The sequence below is a fragment of the Indicator indicator genome, chromosome 2 (genome assembly GCF_027791375.1).
Source record: "Indicator indicator isolate 239-I01 chromosome 2, UM_Iind_1.1, whole genome shotgun sequence".
Lineage (NCBI taxonomy): Eukaryota > Metazoa > Chordata > Aves > Piciformes > Indicatoridae > Indicator > Indicator indicator.
In genome coordinates, this window is record NC_072011.1 from 52,766,465 (window position 1) to 52,789,741 (window position 23,277).

General features: G+C 41.1%; 1 protein-coding gene across 1 annotated transcript in view; it reads right to left on the reverse strand.

Moving 5' to 3' along the window:
• Positions 1 to 865: 865 nt before the first annotated feature.
• The window catches only part of PTPN14 (protein tyrosine phosphatase non-receptor type 14), a 71,103-nt gene continuing 48,691 nt past the window's right edge, over positions 866 to 23,277 (reverse strand). The window contains exons 11-18 of the mRNA XM_054396010.1: positions 20,565 to 20,643; positions 17,485 to 18,974; positions 14,599 to 14,742; positions 13,337 to 13,555; positions 9,111 to 9,239; positions 7,954 to 8,188; positions 5,687 to 5,850; positions 866 to 994 (exon numbers count right to left, since the gene is read on the reverse strand). Of these exons, the coding sequence (XP_054251985.1) occupies positions 866 to 994; positions 5,687 to 5,850; positions 7,954 to 8,188; positions 9,111 to 9,239; positions 13,337 to 13,555; positions 14,599 to 14,742; positions 17,485 to 18,974; positions 20,565 to 20,643 (2,589 nt within the window). The remainder of the gene's footprint in view (positions 995 to 5,686; positions 5,851 to 7,953; positions 8,189 to 9,110; positions 9,240 to 13,336; positions 13,556 to 14,598; positions 14,743 to 17,484; positions 18,975 to 20,564; positions 20,644 to 23,277) is intronic.

Consider the following 23,277-nt stretch of genomic DNA (forward strand, 5'->3'; position numbering starts at 1 on the left):
TCTTTGGGGTCCCTTCCAACCTGCAATTCTGTGATTCAGAACTTCAGGGCAGGAACTTTCCACCTCTTACACTAGAAATAAAAGTGTAGGAATCCCACCACAACCTGTTTAACCCACAGTTACCTGAAAGACTCATTCACAGTGACTTCACCCTGCACTGCTTCAACTCACACAAAATCTCAAGGATTGCACACAGTAGGGAAGGCTTCATTTAAAAGAGCAATGTATTTCTTTTTTCCAGGGGCCAATCTAAAACCATAATTCTTGTGGAATTTGAGCAGTTTAGCACCCAAAACTCTCTGCTCTCACAACATCCTGCGTTTGAGCCCTATGGTACGTGGCCTGCTGCAGGTACAGAGACTCAGGTCTCCTTCCTCCATGACTGTGTTCCCTTGAGCTTCCACTTGTACCGAGCGGTAGCTGATATCTAGCAGGTCTCGTTTTCACCCTGGAAGCCATGTATCTGGGTCCAAAATGTTCTTATGTGAGAAAAAGCCCACTGCCAAATAACTTCATTTCAGAAGCTGTGTGGCAAAATAAAAGCCAGTAAACTACCTCTACAAAGGATTGCTTTCCTTACGGACATGTTACAATGCAGACCAGTCATGTCAAATGTGGTTCAACTTGAAGGTCACTGTAAGTTTTAAAAGTTATTAAAGTAATTCACAAGTTATTCAAAGAAAAATAAATTACGTCTTGTATAAAATAATCCACTGGAGACTAGTTAAAGAACAATCATTCCTTACTTTCAGGACAACTTTAAAAGTGCAATATATGCACATAGTGTTGTCAAGGTAGTTCCCCCTTGTGCATCAGTAAGGTTCAGTCAGATCCACAAAGCTGGGTCTGGGATGTTTTGAAAAGATTAAATAAGTCTGGAGTTTTGCAGGAACTGGATGAGCACTTGATAGACAAACTTGTACTGGGCTATGGTCTGTATCATAAACATTCTCTGCTCCCGCAGGTGTCTCAGCATCACAGGAACATCCACTTTCTGTAAAGAACAGGGGAGAAAAACACACCTAAGGATGCAGGTTCATTAAATTAATCAATTATTGTCTCAAAGACCAGTTATCTGATGCAGAACTACTCAATGTAGTGAATTATAACCAACCAGAGTAAAACACGGGATTTTTTTCCACCAGCTTTCATTTCAAGGAATATTACAGCAGTCAGGTTACTGTCCATCCAGGGCTTTCCCCACTAAGGCTAATGGGAATTTCTGGACTGATGTAAATGGGCAGATGACCAACGGCCTCTCTTCCAGTTGTGTACCACTGATTACCTCTCAGCAGACCATTGGCAGAACACAATGCAGTATGGCTTCTTTTGGAGTTCTACTAGTTTCTACTACAACATACCTATTTCCAACTCAGTAAGATAAATCTATCACATTATCTCAAGCTAAAGGCTAGATAGATACATCAAGACAGTCTAGTACAAAATTTCAACAGCTTGCTTCAGACTCTACCACTGAGTGCACGAACAGATGCCATAACACCTGCATACTGCCCTCAGATCAAACTTACTCATTGAAGGAGGATCTGAGAGATTTTTGAAACGACAAAAACCTTTAAAAGGCGTTGGGATCACAGGCACGAAGATCCTTTGGACAAAATTAAAAGTGCAGGTAAATATACTGATCCTTCCACTAAAGGACAAGGGAACACATTGTCACCAAAAGGTCCATAAACTCTTAACACCTGACCTTCCATGGCAAAGACTCTGCTAATAAATAATTCTCCTGAAGAAATACATCTGTAAAAGTGAAATGAGAACCTAATATCTGCAATAAGTATTTTGCAGACTTCAGGCCAGCATAGGTCCATTGTCATCTACTGAATGTCCAACTAGCAGTTGGGACACATTAGATATTCTCTAAGGATGCATCTTCCAGCTTAGTTTCTTCTAAAAGAAATTCATGCACATGCCTTGAAAATGCTCTGCAATAGGAATTAGAGCACACTAAGTGGGGACGATCAGGAGGTCCAATGTGAAAGCACATCCCATACCTCATCAAGCACACTGGAGCACAGGCACCCTGTAATGGCCCAAATTAAAATCTGTGACACAGAGGCCCATGAGATGAGGTAAAGTGTTAGAAGTCTCTGCAAATTTCATTAGGTGTTACCACCACATCTCTGGCCTTTACAGAGCAAAAAAACCTATGATGTGACTGCATTTTGTCTGTTACAGCAGTTATATGAGGAGCTATTCAGAAGTCACCAAGCCACGAAGCTCAGCTTGCCAGGCTCCAAATCTAAAGGGCATGTAATATGACCCAAGATGAGGGGGACACATTTTTTGTGGCAGCAGTAAATGCAAGCTCTAAGATAACATGCTCTTTATGAGGAAGCTCGTAAGCAGTTCAAAACTGAAGAACAGTTATTCCAAAAGGCAACACAAACTGCACTTTAGAATGCCAGTTTGTCATTCCAGCAATAACAAAAAGAAACTTAGCAAGTCTTCTGGCTGAGATGAGAAATGCTACAAGCAAAATGCCTGGACAGAGAAACAAACTAAGACTGCTGCTAACTCTTGGAAGTGCAACTGGGCACGGAGTCTGCTTCCATGCCCACTGAAGTCTTTTGGAAAGCTTAAAATAAAAATCACACTGCATATCCATTTCTGTCCATACAGAAATCTCATCATCTCCATTCTGTGTAAACAGGCCCCAGCTCACAGGCTATCACTTTCTGAAAACAAGGCCAAGTATTCTGCCACATACCCAACAAGCTGTTATGAAAAGGACATCTCTAAAGTCAACAAGTGCAAAGATCTCTGATGAGTAATGCCGTATTACTTTCAAACAGGTGCAAAGGAAAACCTAAGCTTGTTCCATTTAACTCGGCTAACTCTGCCTTGTGGACTTGGATGCTTATGAAAGCCACGCAGGCCTTCATTGAGCCGAGGCGCGTGGAACCTGATCTCACCTGAGCAACTACAACAAAAACGCAGGCCAGCTTCAACCTGCACACCCTTCTTACATGTGCCCCTCTCAGAAGTTTGGTGCTTGACAGCTTGTTGATTTTTTTTTCACTGGGAACACAGTGATCTGTGCACCTCAACATGGCTCTGACCTATCTCAGAAATGAGAAAAAAATCTGTCCTCCTATTCGACCTTGCTATTTGTAGTCAGCTCAGCATTTTACTCCAGGTAAGCAGAATCTTCAAACTCACCTCAATTACAACATACACGTCCAAAAAATGCTAAGATGGCATTTGCAAAAAGAACAAGCAAAACTGCCACTCATTTCTGTCTCCCAGACTAAAAGATCTCTCTTATGAAAACACACTACAGCTGCAATCATGAGCTCATGTCCCAGTGCCAAGTCTGAAGCAGAAGTTGGTAGAGCAGGATATCAATTACTTTCTTGTTCTACTTGTCTACAGCAGTAAGGATGTAATGATGTGACACATCACTATACAGCAAGTTACTGAAATTCTATCCCTGCCATGAGATAAACAGCTTTAGACTCAAGCAGCTACTGCTTAGAAGCCAGATTGACTGAATATGTAAGGTATTTGATTAAACATGACTTTCTACCTAAATCTGAAACCTCAGACTCAAGAGCTCTGGTAGCAGGCTTTCCAAGATGGTCTGTATCAGAATTTTCAACCTCCTTCCTCTTTCTCTTCATTGCTCACATGTTAACTGTAGTAACTCTGCTTACTATGACACTTCTGAGGAAATCAAACAATTCGTAAGACTAAAGGATTTTAAGTAATTTTATTATAGAAAAACATCCCAATTAATCTTGCTTCAAAATAAACCAACAGAACTGCTGCAAGAGAATGAACCCTCTCTGTGCAGAATGCACTGTCACAAACTGAAAATATAACATTATGATTTTTAAATTTATTTTTTTAATTAGGTTTTAATAAACCAAAAATATTGACTTAGTATGATCTAGAGCAACAATGCCCTTAAGGAAAATTGTCTTTAATATTAGTGATGATTTTCATCATTAATCAAGACAGAAGAATGCTTTAATTAAGGCACATCAGACAAATCCCTTATTAATGAGCACTACCATCAGCTCTGAGTGAATCTGATGAGAATTCTTTCGAATGTCAAGGCTCAGATGTTGAGGTATTGCCTTTATCTTCACTTGCTACTTAGCTACTGTGCCAAACAAGTGACTTCTGTAAACCACAAACTAAGGTGTCCAGAACTATTGCACAACTGTTGGTGCTTGTTCCTGGCACACCATTAGCAGACAGAAGTTACTATGAAGCAGACACAGCTAAACTGATGCTCACAAGTGATTCAGGTATGGCTCTTGTAACTATCTAGATTTCCTTTGGCATGCAGAAATGTAATGAGTGCTGTGGGAACAGCAGCAGTCACTTCCAGGTGCCAGCACATAAGGAAAGAAGTCAAGCAGGCTAGAGAGTCAGAGCTGTTGTCCCACATGAGTAGTTATTAAACAGCAGTCAGGATAGGAAGTCTGCAGGATTCCCAAAGTATGTATCTGTGGGTCCTTTCTGTCCGAGTCATCTCCTTCTTCCCCCTTCTCCCCCCCCCCAAATAAAAAGGAAAGGAAAACAGCATAAATTGTGACATGGATCTATGTGATGGCTTCACCTCTAGTGAGGCCCAGAGTTAGGGAAGGGCCATCTCAGCTGAACTGAGCCCAGGATCTCTAGGTGATCTTGAAACTACAGAACGATAAGCTGCTGGAGGGGGCTAACACAGAACAAAAAAATTACTTTTTGCATCAACTTAAAAAAACAAAAAAAAGTGATGAAGTGGAAAGCAGGTTGGTATTTGCCTGCTTTAGGATTCACATTTTTGCATGAGCCAAAGCTGCACTTTGCACAGTGCTTTGCACAGAAAGGCTCCTGTTTGTAACTCCTCTATGGTAACACAGAAGTAGGTGAGCATTTCGGTGCATGCATCCAGGCTCCCCTGAATGCTGTGCAATTCATCTAGTGGGTGATAGATGGAGGGGCAGATGATACATATCTGCCACTCCTGCTGCATTCTTACCTCTACAAGAGGTTTTGATCTTTGAACAGTTTCTTTGGCAACTGAAATCCTCAGTCTCAATAGCTATTGCTTGGAAACTGTGTGGCATATTGTTATTCAAGATGTAATGCTCTTCCCGGACAGTTCCCCAGTGACATGTCACACAGATGAAAAGCAAGTTACTACACATGGCTACTCCGCTGGTGCTCTTACTCTCAACTCCAGACCATATTACTATTCCCCCACATACAAACACATTTTTTTCTTAAGACAGTTAAGTTTTGTTTCCAGATGGAATTAGAGACAGTACAAGAGAGAGGGAAGCAGTCCAAGGAGTGAATTTAGAGGGCAAAGAACTAGTTCAAAGAGCTAGGAAGAAGACTTTATTCTCTAGCTTCTCTCAGGTAATCCTTGTAAACATGCTCTTTCTAGACTGTTAATTAAATAAATATATAAATTTGCAAAGTTCTTGAAAGAGCTAAAAAAAGCCCTAATTTTGAATGTACTAAAGAAATACTAATAAAAATGTGTATTAACAACTTGTCAGAAAACTATAAATAACCTGCCATGGGAAATCTCTGCCTGTTGCATTTAAGGCTCTTGTCTCACAAAGGTAATGGAAAGCACTTCAGTATCTTTTAGCTTACTCAGACACGTAGCTAGTTAAGTCAAGAAAGGCACTCAGGGTTTGTCTGGAGAAAGAAGCTGACTTACCTCATTATGCTCCAAGCACCCAATCATCAGTTCTGTCAGGATAACCACTCCGGTCCTTCCTACCCCTGCACTGCAGTGAACCACGATAGGAGGGTTACAGTTGTTGCTGCTGTCCAACACACTGTTGGTGTGGCGACGCACAGACTGAATCTCCTCCAAGTAAGCTGCAAGATAAAAGGCAGGTGAGGTTGCAAACATCTATGCACCTAAACATAAAATATGGGGGGAAAAAAGCATATGGAAGAGTAATTCTTGGTCGAAGTGGCAATAATTTACATTTTTCACCACACACTAATTATTTTGGACAGGGTGTGCTGAACAGCACTGAAACCAGCAGGTACCAGCTTGGTGTCTATTATTACTTTAGTGTCTGCTCCTTTAAATTAAACAGTTCTTTAAAAAAAATTAAATTCTGTTTTCCCTTCTGCAAATCTTCAGGTCCCCTAAGCAGATGATTCTAGACATGACTAACATTAATTCCTGCTATTAACCGGATCAAAACAACAGCTAAGTCCCTCTACTGCCTGTCAAAGCCACTATCAGATAGGAAGCAAACCTCCATCTGCCCTCTTTGCCCCTCCCTGCTTTCTCCCTTCTAAAGTGAGCCAGAATCTCACCTACTCCTCTGCTCAGGGTTTGTTTCTCAACAGCTATGACCCCTTCTGGGAGCTCATCTTTGTCTTCCCTGAAGTCATTTCTAGAAAGTACTGATTCAGGGACAGATGTATTGTGTGGCTGTCCCAGTCTTCAGTGCATTCTACTGTCAAGCTGCACAGAGAACCTTACCTACTGTAAGCTCACTTGGTCAGATAAACACACCATAAACTACAGCTCTGACTCTGACCTCTAGACATCATTCCAGCATAGTCTAGATGCATGATACAGATGATGGACCTTGCTCAGAAGGATATATCCAGGTGCATTAACTCTTAAGACACTTAGATTCCCACCAGTCAGAGTGGAAGTGAGATCAGAGACAAACTCTCCTGTCCCAACTCATGTTATGGCACTGAAGCCTAAGAAGTCCTTTCCACACAGGCAGGCTGTGGCTGGAGGCCTACCAGCAAAATAGGACTATATGTGGTGGCAAACAAAGGGACAGAGGAAATGGGGGATGGTCAGATTCCAATTATTGCCATGCCCAAACACAGCTGTAGGGGTTAGTAGGAGAAACAAAGTATGAAACAAATCAGGAAGCAGGCAATAGCTTTGCCTTAAAGACAGACCCCATGGCACTCCTTTGTCAAAGCTGAAGTGTCATTTTGATTTCCCAACCCTGTGTCAGGAACTGGGGAAAGGAGGATGCTACTTACATTAAGCTTATACCACACAAAGGAGAATGGATCACTGAAGGATGGCAGCTGTGTTGAGACTGAAGTGGAACTAACTGGACCTTGCTGACAGTTACAACAGAGCCACACCACTGCAGCTAAAGCTTTCAGAAACTACGAGGGCAGGCATCTCCAACATATCAGTACACCATGGAAAGACTCCTTCTGTGGTAACTTCAAGATCTCTGTATCACTCTACTGTAGCACCAAGGACGTGGCTTTAGTTAAATAATGTTTGAATTCCTGTTGCCTATTATGGTAGTGTTTATTACTTGTTAAGAAGTAGGAAGCATTATTAACTCCTTACAGGTTAATATAATGGCTGTGTTTTCAGAAATGCATGAACCAGGATGACACTCCATTGGGAAGCTCTTAGCATTCTACATGCGGGTAGGAGAATGGCAGTGAGCTCAGACCTGCTGCATGTGTGATGGAACCCTCTGCTCTTTTTCCAACAAGTCCAATGCCTCTGGATTACCAAGTGCTGGCTGTCAGTGATAAGGGCCTCCTATGAACCTGGAGGAGTTGTGCCCTATTTCATTAACATCTGAACCTCTCTTACCCCATTTATGTGCAGCCTAATATCTCCTACACTCATTAGGTAGCTGGGAAGTGGCAATAACTTATACTGACAGATCAGTCAGCAAAGGTATCCTATTATTTAAAATTTCCCGAGTCTTTAGTACTGCTGCTACCTCTGATTTTAACTCTTGTTATGTTGAGTCTTTCAGGACCAAAATCCTCAATCACTCCTACCTCTTGAATCCCACTTTTCCCTCCAAATCACAGCAAAGTACAACCTAGTTGAAGCCTTTGTGTACCACAGCAATAACCATTCACTATCAATCCCTGCTGTAACCAGGTGCAGTGAATTGAATACAGTCTGAGCAACCTTTTCCTTGATGTATTTTATCAGGGAAGTTGAAGAAATCTTACATAAAAAGCCTTGGACCTCTTCTGGACATCCATGGTCTGGCCAGTCAGTATACTGCAAATGCCACACTGTCCGCTCTTGTCCAGATAGGAGATGTTTGACCTTCAGACCAGTAGTCGCATAGCAGCCAGAGTCGGTGCGGAACTTATTGGTCACCTTGAACTTCCCATAAGTGGCTGAGCTGTGTTTAGAGCCCAGTTTAGGCCAGTAACGATGACTTTTACTTCTTCCTCCCTCCTAAAGAACAACAACAACAAATTTAAAAAAATAGCCATTAATTCCTGCAGTTATAATTCTCTGCAAACAGAGGGCATAAAACAGGTAAGTCAAGCATACTCATTTCGAATTACTGAAGAGCAAGAAGCGAAGAAAATATCCTTTAAAACTTAAAATTCTCAGCCACATAATAGCTCTAAGCACTGATGAACTCTTACAGCAAAAGCCAGCTACTGCTTACAATACCTCAGTAAATATTCTCCTCCTTGTAAAACCTCTCCTTCAAATGGAAGGAGATTCTCTTCATCAACCCCTAAGTAGCTTTTGTTGATCGGCCTCGGGAACTGGACAGTGACTTACTGTGCTACGGCACTCCCTGTGTTTGCTAAACACTACCAAGCATAAAACTGAATGCAGTGTTAGTTAACAACATGTGCCAGTTTTTGTAACATAGCACATAGTTCTTGGATTACCACAGAAAAAAAATGTTTTGCTTGGCATAAGAAGAAAAAGATTTCTATTTGTCTCCCTCCCTCTCTTTTTTTTTTTTTCATGGACACTTCTATGGAAACAACAGCTTCTGGTCTCTTTTCAGCTGATAACAGTGACAGTATGCAGAACTGGCCTTGGACGAGGTGGAAGCCTGTGTCATTTTAACCAGAAGCAGTTCAGTGCTTTCCATTCCAATGGAAACATCTTTGTTTGGTTTGGCCAAACTGAAGTGAAGCAGGAGGATGTGGGGGGTCTGCTTGTTTCACTTCAGTACTTGCCAAACTGAGTTTCAGAAAGTTACAAAGCACAGTATTAGAGCAGTACAGGCACATGTTCAGAGCAAGAGGAAAAAGGGTTGTTGCTAGAGAAAACAGGTTGAGTGGAGTGGGAAGCAATGATAACCAGAGATCTGCTCACATCAAAAAGGGCTGCATTCTGTGATTTTACGTACCTCTTCAGCTGTGACCATGGCTATAACATTCACCCCTTGTTCCCAGACCATCTGCCAGAAGTCATGGCATGTGTGTGGCAGAGGCCCTTGGGTAGCAATGTAGTGCCACTCTTCTCCACCTACTGTAACCTGGGAGTAACAGAAAAAAAAAAAACAGCAAAAACACACCACAATCAATGCCCAAACTCTCAGCAGAGTCTATGACAGAACTACCTTTTGAACAAAAGAAAACACAATGAAACCTTTCCTCTTTTGTTCTTCTACTTTTAGTCAACATTTTGAACAAAACCCATCCTTTTGATAAGAACAAATCTGACAAAACACAAACTCTGGTGCTTCCAAGTCCTTTCTTGATGCCAATAAACATAAAGCATTGACCAAAATGTCATTTGTTTGTCTTGGATCATAAAGATGAAAAAAAAAAAAAAATTCAGATATGGCTTAAGTACAAGTAAGCAGCTCACTGACCACCTGGGCTGGGTGACAGATCCATGCTGAAAGAAAAACCAGATGAAGTGTCTATATACATTAAAAAGGCACTGCATTGCTGCAAATTAACACATAGTATAGAAAGCCTCAGTGCAAACAACATTTTGCAGGACAAATGCTGGAAGCCTCTGCTCTTTAGGATCTCCCTGTATTGTTTTTCACTTAGGAAAAAAGATAATTTCTTAAACAGACTCTTACTACACTAATCACTGCTGAAGACGTGGCCAAACAGTCCCCAAGGGATGCCATTATGCCCACACATTGTCCATTACATACAGCCCAGATAGGCCTGTTGCCAGGTAGTCATAATATCAAGACAGATTTAATTTCAAGTTACCCTTCCTCACTCACCTTGATTTTTCAGTTCAGAAGCTGCATACTACTATAAAGTAACACATTAAATGGCTTTCAAATGCCCTGTGCAATTTAAAATTGTCTAAAGCTGTAGATTACATCTATTTCTCAATACACAACTGCATCACCAACCACAGCCTACAGAAATATTTGTGCATTTGCATGGTGATGTGCAATGAAATTGTTTGTAAAGGCACTAACACACAGATTTACACACTGTAAATTATGCAGTATCCTGAACAGAGCCAGCACTATCTTGGAGTTAACCAGTGTAGAACACTGCTTCCTTTACCTGACTGAGATAAGGTACCTGAAAAAGTGCTTACCAGCAAAAAGGAAAACCAGATTCATTAATTACTTTGGAAAGTTAAAATGTTTTTCCTTCTCAGGCTAAGACCTTCTAATTCTACGTATTAGCCCAGAGCCAGAAAGTTATAAATCCTGGAGAAGGAGGTTTACAACAGAAATACTGACATGTCCAAAAATATCAAGGTGCTGGCAGACAACACTACAAGGAACAATCAATAACTGACAGATTTAACCATATACTGTGTTTGAGGTGCAGGCCTTTGAATACACTTTGAGAAACAGAATCAAGTTATTTCTTATTCAAACAGCTGCTCATTAAGCTGGGATGCTTGTGCTTTGACACCTGTATCTAGCAGAGTGTTTGTAACAAATTTTTCACTGCCCTGAAACCTCTTTTCAAACCTGCACATCACTCATTTTCTTATTTCACACTATGTAGCACTGTCCTGCTTGAATGATGGTTAAAATCTGCAAGACTAATGCAGGCAGACTCCTCAGGTTCCCATACTAGATGGGAAAAAAATATAAACTGCACAGCACTAACTGGCATCTTGTGCTAGGGCTAGGACTGGTCTGGCGCTTGCATGCTTGTCTGCACTCCTGGGTGTTGGTATAGTATCAGAGCTTTGAAAGCTAATCCTGAACTGACACAGTCAGATGATGTTGTCTTAAGAACCTTTTGGCTTAATAGATCAATTTAATTACAATTTTTTTTTTCTCTGATACAGACAGCGATCTTCGTATCTTAACAGCAAAAGTCTATGATAAATAAGCAGAGAAATACTGTGAAACTGTGGGGCTTGCAGACTAAGCAGTGGGAGCTGGAATCCTTCAGGCATGGATCTTATCAGAATGATATAGGAGTTTTCTTTGCTGACTTCTGGTCCAAATATCCAGCCTCCTGGTACATAATTATGAAAGGACCATAAATAGTCTGGAGGGAATGGGATGCCTGGAATGTTTACTGCATTCTAATGCCCTAACTGCAGGATATTAAAAAATGAATACTGGGCTGGAAACACACAGACATAGACACACACACTGTGATACTGAGGTAAATTTCACAGATGCAATTTCACCTTCTAAGCAAAAGCACATCTGCTTGGCTTCCATACATGCCACCACGAGGGCACAAGGAAAATACTGGCAGGGACCACTGCAATGCACTGAAATATTTGTGCCTGTGTTCCAGGTGCTCTGGGAATGTGAGATGCAAGTGTGTCCAACACTGACACATAAGGTATAACACAGACACAAAACTAGCCAGGGGAAATTATTTTCTGGCTAGTACTGTTTTGTGGGTATAATTTATGTTAGGTATTTCTTGGTTTTGGCCTCCTACAAAGTAGATGAAAAATTCTGGGCTCAGAAATCCATCATCATAGCAACGGCTGATTATGCAAAAATTCACTATCTGCTACCTACCAGGCTACACAGAAAAGTGATAAAGTGCCAGGATCCTGGTTCAGAAATTGCTTTGAATCAACAGGATTTAACACTGTGAATCACAACCAAGGAGGCCAGCAAGTCTCTTTAAACTTTTAAAAGGCTCCTACTCCAGGAAAATATTCATTTAACAGGATGTTTTATTTATAATTTTTAATTATTTATCTTTAATGTGGATTTTGACAATGAGAAAATGCAGACAGCCCTCTCTGACAACAAGAGAATCTGTCTTCTGAGGGAGGCGAGTGCTGTTACTTCTCTCAAAGTAGAGTGAAAGCCAACAAAAGACTGCAAATAGGACTGGAAGCTTAGAGAGAAACAAGCATCTGCAGCTGTTGCAAGATAGTTCACTGCTAAAACCGGCCACATTTGTAAGTAACAGATCACAATTTAACAGAAATAATTTAAAATAATGAGAAATATGAAGTTTCTGGATAAAAACTTACTTTGAAACATAGCTTTAGAAGCCACATCCTATGCGCTAGTAAATGGAAAAGTGTTTCAGTCAAATCTAGTGCAATACTTCTTTCAGGCTGCACCAATCAATTGCAAGGACTCATTCTGCATGGGTGGCTGTAGTTCCCCAGTGGCCTGCAAGGCCATTGGGACTGATAAATCAGAACATGTATTGACTGCTCATTGTTTCAGGTACAGAGTCATGGCAGCCATGCAACGTTGCCACTATTGGGGCTGATTCAACTCATATTCACGAGGTTTAAGAAACATAGCAACTCCTTCTACATTAACCAAAAGAGATATTCCACAATCAGCTGGTAGAAGCAGGCATAAAATACCCAACAAAATGTGCTGGTTTGGGGCCAGACAGATCGTCTCTTGCCCCGAAAGGGACAAAAGAATGAGACTCACACAAATGGATTGGAGAGTGATGGAAAGTTTAAATGGAAAAGCAATTGGTGAAGCTACAGAGAACTACAAACTACAAAGCATAGTGGCAAAGAGTATCCCAAAGCATACAGAACCCCTCACAGAATTCCCAAAGCTTCCCAATCCTTCCCTTCTTCCCACCTGAGGGTAAATCCAAACCCCCCAGGGCTCTTTCTTCCCCCTCCCGCTGCTAGGCAAGTCTCAGGCTGGCCAGGTCTGAGACTGCCCCCCCCCCTCCATTCTCCTCCTGGCATTAGGCCTAGACAGGCCTAAGAGGCCTTGAGGATACTCCCCCGGCATTACCCGATAAGAGAGGACATCTCCCAGGGGAGCAGAGAGGGAAGAAAGAGGAAGAGAAATGACTTTGCAGATGGCCTTATAGGGTGCAGGACTTATGGGTAGAAATACGCCGTTTCCTGTGTCCACCCCTGTGGGTGGGCACCCAGGACACCAGAGGTGTATCTCATGTGGCAGTGGCAGGGGACACCCAGCCTAAACTGCCACACAAAACAATGATCTCTCTCCAAAAAGACTTTGCAATCTCTAGCAAGTAAATCAACTCAAGCACTTTAGTTGACAGGGGACTTTAGAGATGCTCATACTGACCTGTAGGGGCAGCGATATATTCCAGGTTACCTTTTCAGAAGCTCCAGAGTTACAGAATATGCTGCTCTGCACCCAGAAATGCAAACAAAGCTTTAACATACCTTAATTTGCACAGCAAAGTTCAAGAAAGCTTTTACCTTTATGTGTGAAGCATTGATGTAGCCTGTATTATTTTCTTTGGTTGGCACCAGCTCTACTCGATTCTCCTCATATGGAACGACCTCCCTGATACGATTGCGCTCAGTGTTTTCAGGCAAGGCAGCAGTGGTGAAGATCCCATCTGCCTTTTTCTTTGGAATTTGCTCATATTCTGTAAACACCATCCCCTCTTCCAACTTCCTCTTCAAGATTTTGCACTAAGATTTAACAGAAAGGAACACCAATGCATTAATCCTTCCTGGAAGAACTTTTACCACTAGATCAGTCCATCAGTTGTTTGAATTTCAGTGTGGAGCCACAGAACTCTCAACTGCTTCTTTTTTCAGTTGCAGTTGTCTGAGGAAACATGACACACTTTTACTTCTACTGAGCAAAGCCACAGGCAAATTCTACATCTTTACATTCCAGCTCCATGTTTTTTTAAAGGTTGACACCATAAAAAACAAAACCACGCTAAACACAATCCTGGTTCAGTATGAACTTGTATGTGATTTCACCACAACAGATAATTGCAAAAATATTTTACGTTATTCTTTTTAGGAGGAAGATTATACTGTGAGAAGTGTGGTATGGTCAACATTGTCAAAGCGCTCCCTAACCTGCAAGCATGCAATTCCTGTGGTTGAACACAACACTGCGTATGCACAGGCAGAGGTTGAGTTCTGTCCTCTGTGTGCCAAACAATGCAAGGCTGCAAATTTCTATGCAGAAAACCACAAAAATTCTTTGCAAATATGTCTCTCAAATCTTAATGGTGGCAACTGTTTTTAATCTCCAAAATTCATGTACATGCACATAATTGAAAGTACAAACATCAGGAGGCAAACAGCTTATTTTAATTTTTAAAAAATTAATTTAAATTCCCTTAGAGATATTAACTGAATTCCTTAGTTGCACTGGAACATGTAAATGGTATCTACAGATGATCCCATATTGCTTAATCAAGAGAAAAATGTGCAAAATGTTAAGATTTAAGATCTTGTGTGACATTGTATGGTCAAGTGAAATGATGAGCAGCCTCAATTTTCACCAACTTCAGTAAATGTCAAGAGGTTTAACACATTGTCAGCATCTAAAGACACACTACTGTTAACCACAGATCTTTTCCATTAATGGCTCTGAAAACTTCTAAGAGAATTTTTTTTTTTTTCCACATTTCAAATAAAATTTTAATACTATAGAAACTTCATGCTGCTGGGAACAAAGGGAACAAGCAATATTTCATGAGGATCCACCTTACCCTCTCATCCATTGGCACCTTGGCGACTTCATCCTGGCTGTCCTCCGGCACTGGAACCCTAGCAACTGAGAGTCCGTTCAGTGCTGCCAACATCAAGGGCCTCTTCTGGGCCTCCAGGCCTGCCATCTTCTGCTTTTCTAGATTCTTTTGGCAAGAAAAGGCACGTTTTCATCTCTGTGTGATTATTTATAATGCCAGTAAAATGCTGGAATGTTTTTTTAATCTCCAAAATCTGCAACTCTCTGGCCAAGGAATGCAGATGATCACCATTAGCATGGCAAATTCAAATACAACCTCTATTCTTCCTGCTATTCCTCAAAGGCCTGCTCCTACATGAGCGCAGAATTTTAATTTCAAAGAAGCAATCCCAGCATATAATACAGTTTGCATGCCCTCAAAAGACACAATCTCAAGCATTTTTCTGCACACACTATTCTGAATGTAGCACACACAAAGCATCACCCTGTGACGTTGAAGCAGCACTACCATAGCCAAGATACCTGCGGCATCTTCTAAAAAGCAATCATTTCAATCTATTACAATGCACAGAAAACACAGGCCATTGTTTCTCTTCTGTGATGGTAATACTTAACGAGGAGTCTTCTGATGCATTCAGCTATAATAGTGATGGCAAATAGCACCCATGATGTATTTTGCACTCAAAACTGAGCTCGCATATCTCAGAAACTGAACCTAACAGCAGCCAAGGAGGGATGTAGTTTACCGTATTCATGCATCATATTATGCTAGGATGTGGAGAACCAGAGTGTGTATTTTAAATTCATCCTGCTGCTCTCGTTGAAGCACTGGGAGCTGAAATATCAAATTGAGATCATCTCCAGAAGTACCCAAACTGAGAATGTTTTATTCTATTTCCTTAACAGTTCTTTCTGCTGGATTTGGAAGATGAGCACAAGGGAAGTGGTTCCCAGCATGCATACGGAAGCTATGGTTACCACGCAGGCCAAGCTCATCTCCTAGAAACATATTACAGAACCTGAACACCCTCAGACATATGTAAATGGTTTGATTTTTCAAAAGCCTATGAACTTTTTCCTCATCACTGAGTTCCTCCACAGCACTAAAAAAAAAAACAAAAACAAACAACCCAAAACCAACCCCACCCCAAACCCCAAAAAACACCCAACAAACCAGACCAAAAACAAACATCAAAAAAGTAAAACAAAAATCCAAACTCACTCTACTTTTTTTTTTTTTTCCACACTTTCATGAAACAGGTTCTTTGTTTGGTACTTGCAAGATAAAATACACAAGACTGAGTTTAAAAGATCATGATCATCAAATTTCCATTAATGTAACATGTGATTCCTGTGACAAAAGGACAGTCTGCATGTATTAAGACTGCTGATCTAGGCTGAAACCACCTTAAAAGCATACTACTTTATGTTCAAATGAACAACAAAAAACACCTTTTGACCAAAGACTGATCTGAATGATTATTCAGAGGAAGAGTCCTCAAACACCACCTTCAAAGCTCCCTTCTTACCTTCATTTCCATCCTAAAATCCTTTGAGTTTCTGCATCTCAGTATGTTCTCTTTCCTCAGGTCAAAGGCTCATATATATGCATGTTGTTACGATGTCTACAGTATTCATTCATGAAAAATTATGATTTACAGCCAAGTATCTTTCTATACTTAAGCTTTAAGATTCTGGAAGGAGGAAATTCAGTCTCCATGACACAACTGAATGAATTGTGAAGCATCACCAGTGAACAAGCATACCTACGTATACATAATGTCTCTGAATATACAGTAGTATTTAAATCTAACTGCTTGAGTGCATTACAAACTCTATTCTGCTCTAGACCATTTAGATGCTTCATTAATTTGTTTCAGTAACTCTTTTTATTTCAGATCTCAATTCTGAAAAAACACCAACCCCACCCCCCGAACTATGGCATATGCTTTGTTCTCTATGACTGCAGTTACACTCCCAAGGGCATTACATTAAGCACCTAAGTCAGTCACTATCTGGTAAGGATCCCTCATATTTCTGTCACTGCTTGCAGGGGCACTGCAGCTTTTAAGTATTTTTTTATTCTAAATTCCTTGTTTATAAAACTCTATTTCTCATACTTGAGTACATTTTAAAAAAACAACAACAAACAACCCCCCAAAACAAAACACACAAAAACCCCCAAATACCAAAACAATCCAGATGCTCAACATCTCCTGCTTCTGTAATTAGGTATCAGGTCATTCAGTGAGTTAGTGGCAAAACAGGCAATCCCTATTCTACAGCTCCCAGCCTTTTATTCTGAAAACTGTTATATATAAAATAGCAGAGAAGTCAAAGGGATCATTTGAAAAACCTAGTTTCCATTATGTTAGGTACTATGTGATACTTAAGTTGGCATCCCTGCAGAGAAGGAAGGCAATGCCAGCCCTGAAACACAGTTTCTCACCCAACACAGTGAACACACATCAGACCCACCCTGCCAACAGATCTGCAGGGTCCAGGAAGCTGTGCAGGCAGGAGGAGAGCAGGCCTTGAGGTGGGACTTTGTGGTCAGTCTCTTGCCAGCTGGTTGTGTGCTCTGCCACCCATCTCAAGCTGGTTCTGCTGCCAGGGTGGTGGCATCAACAGCTGGATTAAATTTGGATGTGGCCAGCAGCTGAACAACCAGTACAGAGGGAGCAGACAAGCCCAATAGCAGTGCACAGGATCAGGCCCTTCGGTGGCCACACAGACCCTACAAAACCAAACTGTATGTGGCATTTAACATCACATTTCCCGATTTCACGCACACCAGCATCTTCACACCTATGTGTTCCCCACAGTTTACCAATCCAACAGTTTTATGGTATGGAAACTGATCTGTATGATTACTAATTTCCAAAAACTGCAAGAGGAAGGCACTTACCCTCATCATGATTTCTCTTTCTATAATGCTGTCCTCAATAGAAAACATTTCAGACACAGGCCTTTCCTTGACAGGTTCTTTCTTGACCCGCTCCTTCACACTGGTGAGATCAGGCTCTGAGATAGATGGCCCGAGTGAAGACCCATTTATTGCCATTTGATCAGTTCGAGAGACACTAATGGCTTTGGAAGGCCCTGGCCTCATGGCCTTGGCCCTGGCTACAGCCACAGAAATGCTAACATGGTCCTGCCTCAGGGCACCATTGCTGACACTTTTACGAGGCCCCGGATACTCCGGAGGAGGTTTATTTGGTATTCTAGCCAAGGCCGCTTGCAGCTGAGCGCTGTACTCCATGTCCTCATGGAGGGCTGTTATCCGTGACACAGACCCTGGGGTTTCTTCTTCCTCTTCGCTTTCACTGCTGTGTATCAGCATTGTGGCATCAGAGAATGTCTTTTTGTGATGATAATGAGGAACTTGCTGAACGTCATGTCCCATCGGAACTGACTCTTCTGGCTGCACCTGCTCCCGCAAAGTGTTCCTGCGTGGCAGAGGGGCATTTAAAGTTTTTAATGCCATGGCTTCTATGTCACGTACCATATTGCTGATGACCTCCAAACTATGGCGCTTGTTCACAGCTGCATGATGCTTTACGGCCATGAGGGGTTCACTGACCTCCTGCAGTGACTGACAGACAACTGGTGAGCTGTCCTCTTGGAAGGTCTTTACTGAGAGCTGGACTTTGCGAGTGACCAAGTCAGGACTGCTCCCACTGACGTACTTGTGCCGGTGACTCGCCAGGTCTGGTGTGCTGGTGGCAGGACGTGGGCGTGGGTAGGGAGGTGGAGGTCTGAAGAGATAGTTCTTTAACATGTGAGTGGTGTTGTAACTCTGGTTGTTCTGCAGCTGCATGTTAGCGAGCTCTGGTGTGCTGACAGTGTGGGATATGGCACTGGCTGCTGTCTTGTTTTGCCCAGCGTTATTAGGGTTCACTTGGTCAGATGGAGTGACGGGCTTGTTATAGCCACTACCCTGAGGCCCGTATGTAATTGTGTAAGGATGTCTCTCTCGAATCTCAGGCTGACTGTAAACTAGGTCTTCTGGCTGGTTATAAGCATGTGTGTTTCCAATATTGAGATTCCTCAAAGACTGACTTTGGCTATCCATCTGGATCACCCCTCTCTTCATTTGCCTCATGACAGTTTCATAATCTGGAGTTGGCCGGTAGGATGGTACTATGATTGCACTGTGTCTGTGGCTGGGAATATAGTCTGCTCTCATGATGTCACTGCCAGGGATGCTCAGATTTGAGGACATGGGAGATGCCTGGATGAAGTTCTGTGAACGATTGAGGGAGTTCATGCTGTGGGCACTGCATACGCTCCCATTGGGTCCATTACCATTCAAGTAGCTAAAGTCCATTGGACACCTATCCAAACTGGTCTGAGACCTACAGTAGAAAGTTTCTTCATTTCCATGGAAAATGCTATCTGTGTACAACAGGGATAAAGACATGGACAATTGTAAGGAGTCATTCAATGTTAACAAAACTTCAAATGCAGTCTGCACCAACAAACAACTTGGTGTACAAGAACTGCAGGGAGCATTTGGGCTTAGGAGCATCCTTGAGTCACTGACTGAACTAAAACACAACTACTCACTTAAACACTCCCAAGTTAGCAAAAATGGAAGTTCAGATTCTTGTGGGAGACATTAAAAGAGAGGAAGTGTTTTTGTCTGGGGTGGCAAGGAAAAATAAAAGGGCATATACTCCCTCAGTAACCTGATTCACTGCTCCTGCCACATTAAAAATCCAATGCTATTAGCCTATAGTAATCCTAAAAATTCTTTTGTTGTTTCTGATAATGCACTGCTGTCTGTGATTTGAAGGAGCTGAGGACTGTGAAATTAGAAATCCTACTTCATATCAATCAACATTTTTGAGGATCTGAAGCATAACACAGAAGGGAGATCAAGATACGGGGGAAAAACAAAACTAAGCAAAAACCACTCCACAGATGCACTAAAGAATATTACATACTTCAACAACAGATATTTGAGAGGGAATCAAGACGGTAAAGATGTTCTGCATCACAACTTCACCATGAGACACTCCATGCTGAAAATTGTAAGAAAATAATAGCAGCTCCCAAAACTCTGAAATCAGCTGGTTCTTCAACAATATAGATCAGCCTGTGGTAAAATTAAGGGAACTCTGCAATTCTTCTAAAATTGAGAATATAACTCTTCACATAGACTCAGTGTCACAGTAAAACAGTGATAGCCACTGAGTGAAATCCCCCCACTCAGTGATAGCTACTAAGCATGCAAGGAACTATACCTTCAAAATACCAAATTCAGTCTTAAACTTTGTCAGACCACCACAACTGTGGTGTGAAATATTATCAAGGTATGACAAAGAGCTCCTCTGCTGTTAACAGCACTTCAACTGTATGTTTCATGAACTGCACAGAATAGTAGTCTAACAGACCTGGCTATGTGTATTGAAAAAGGTGGTGTGGTTAATGTGGTTAAGGGTGTCAAGCCAAGATGTTTAGGGGCTGGGCTCCATTCCTGACTTTTATCAAAGGAACCTGGTACAACCTCCTAGAGAATTTGTTTGTGAAACATGAGGGTAAAAATAGTTTCCAACAATGCAGGCAGATCTTAGGAAAAAAACCCACAGATTATCTAAATATGAAGGACACTATGATTTCTCCCACAGTAAAAGATAATTTCTGTCTCCTCTCACTCTATTTCTCTCCCGGGCCCCAGCTGGCACTGACTTTTAGTACAGGCCTTTAGAAAGGAACTATTTTTTTCAGCTCACTGAACTGGAATACCAACTTTAAGGCACATATAGTCATGCACAGACAATTTCAGAGAAATTTCAAAATTGAAATTGGACTTTAAACAGAAAACTTACTGCAACATTAACTATAAAACTGCTCACTCTCCTCCAGCAGAAGCTCCCATTTGACCACAACAGGATTACAAAAGTAGACCTAAGGGTTAGGAGCTTCTTTGCATACACATAAAATTGAAGTCCATTAAAGGAAAAATATATATTCTTTAAATACCTTGTGAATTATGTGTTTCAGTGTAGTGTTCTCCACACTGGACATGCATAGGAGGCAGTATAAATGGATGTTGCCTTGGCTGAAAAAAAAAGGCACAAGTTAAAAACAAAAGCATTAGGAACTTTGTTTGCCACAATTTTCCAGCTGAAACAGGAAAAATGGTTCTATGCCCTTTCTACTGAATACTGCTCTTTTTTACACAGCCAAAGACACGTGGCTTGGCATTTCTTTATAGAACAGAGAATAACATATTGTAAATTGTTTGCTAAATTTTGTCACAGAGCCCAAAGCTGACCAGTTTGACTGCTTTAAACTAAACCACTTCAGAAAGCAACATTCAGACTTCCAGTTCACTTAGAACTTTTCAAAAGTTTATTAAAAGCCATTGCCCTTGAAGAATTAAACCAAAACAAACCAGACACTTAACGAGAACAAATGCAGGAGATGGAACAAATTCAAGGACCTAAAACATTGTTATACAAGCACCAGGAGCACATATGGACTTAAAATAACTTTACAAACGATATTGCCTAGATAACGAGGTGGAGCCTTTCTCCAACGATCTGCACTGCAACAAATTTTTTAGCCCAACAAATATCACAGGATGCAATTCAGCATTAAAACAGCAGGATCATTTGCAGTGAAATCATAGCTGCCACAGTATCCACCACCTTTGTCCACTGGTGAACTGCTGCATTCTGCAGCTGCATTTTACCACCTGCACTGTACTGTCTTTGTTGGTGTCACGGGGCGAAGTTTATGAAAATATGCTTTGATATATTAAGAAAGTACATAAGAGAAAGAAGACATTCTCTTTTAATGAATATAAAACTTTCAATCTCATGAATATGTCTTCCTTCACAGCAGAAAAATGTCTTCACATCTAGGCTGTTTCAAGTAGTTCAAACTAGTACAGAAAACTGTGGATGTCTAAGGCAAATAGAAACATCAAACAATTTACCTTTGCATGCACATGCACAAAATGAGCACCATGCAAATTAGCTACTGAAGAAGAGGGGGTGGGGAAGGGGTTAGTGGCAAGAAGGACTAAGAATCATCAAAGAAGTTGAGCACGCATATGAATTCTTGCATGCAAAATTGCCTCTACAACAATTACTTTCAAGGGTATAAAACCCTGTTCTCACTGCAGTCTGGACAAAGGAGCCTGCTGCTGATAACCTGCATAGCAGACCTTAGTCTGGAACAGAGATGTTGAAAAGCCTAACAAATGGGAGAGCAGCGGAAAAGTACACAAAAGAAGTGACTTCTACTGGGAATGTGTAGATCTGAAGATGAGTTTTCTTTGGGACAGATGTTATGGAAGGCATCTGCGAGAAATTCAGGGGTTTACATCTGCAGAAGATCAATATCCAAATTAAGGATTGCTTGGATTTTCAATTGGCTAATTAAACATATCATATTATGTTCTCCTACATGGACATGGTTTTGCTGGAAAACCAGCATCATGATCTTCAGAGAAATGGCAAAGCCTCACCCCAAATATTCCACTTCACTTCCCATTTTTGCCTACTGATTTATTACCATACAAAACAAATGAGTAGGTAGGTGTGTAAAGGTATGTACACTGAAGACGGCACTCAGAAAGGCTTTTTTTTCCTTCCCAAAGAGAGTTGTTCCAACAAGTTAACAAAACAATTATCAAAAAAGCAGTTGAAAGTTCAGCGTGAACGGTTAGCAATCCAGCTCACTTTCTAATTGATGAGCACGTATTGTCCCTCTTGATCTTCCTAAGACTTGTATTTTTTTCAAAAACTTGTTGCATCCATGTGTTTTAAACACAAAGAGGCAGCAAGACTTGTTTTTCCTTTGAAAAAGGAGATTTCCATTTCTCATATTTGATATAGAAGGCACCTCTCTCCTTCCCCTTGTTATTTATCTGAAAAATAAAAATTCAAAACACATTTCACTTCTTCACCTTCAGATTTTCATAGACATCTCCAGGGACCAGCAGATACCAAAAATATTATAAATATGCCTCAGAGAGTACATCATGATGCCTTAAAAATACGGCAAGAATGAAAGGATGAAGAAATCCAGAATCAGCTTCAACAGTTTTCCTGCCTAATGGCTGGGAAACCTAGAGGGTGAATGCCAGATCTAATGGATCACAAAGAGCAAACACGGGAAAACAGCCTGGGCTGAAATCTGCAAAGATAAAGCTATTATTACATCAGGACTGGCTTAAGCTTAATTTTGGAACATTTTGATGAGCTGTAACCATACTACAGGGATGTGTCAAGAAAATATTCCAGTCCCTATTGGTTTTCTGCCATGAAGTGACAGGCTAACGGAGTTATCACTTCAGGATTGTCTGCGCCTGTATCACACACAAAAACTGACAACCTGCATATAGATAATAGTGCCCTCTGTCTAAGGAATCAGCAGTGCTGTTGCTACTCTTATTTTACAGATTCTGAATTACTTTAAGAAATACAAGCTAGATGTTAAAACTGGATCCAGAAAAATATCCTTAGAACTGACTGGGAAAAGGACTCCCACTGACTTGTTTTGTAAAGATTTCAGGAAAAAGTTACCAAGTTTTGTCAGATCTGTAGTATTTATAGAGATCAGTTAAATGGAAACAAACACAGTTTAAGGAAATACTCTGAATCATAGTGCTGTAGTGATTATAACCAGCTTAGTTAAAAAAAATCACACAGAACTTCACACAGAAAATAGTCTCTTAACCCAA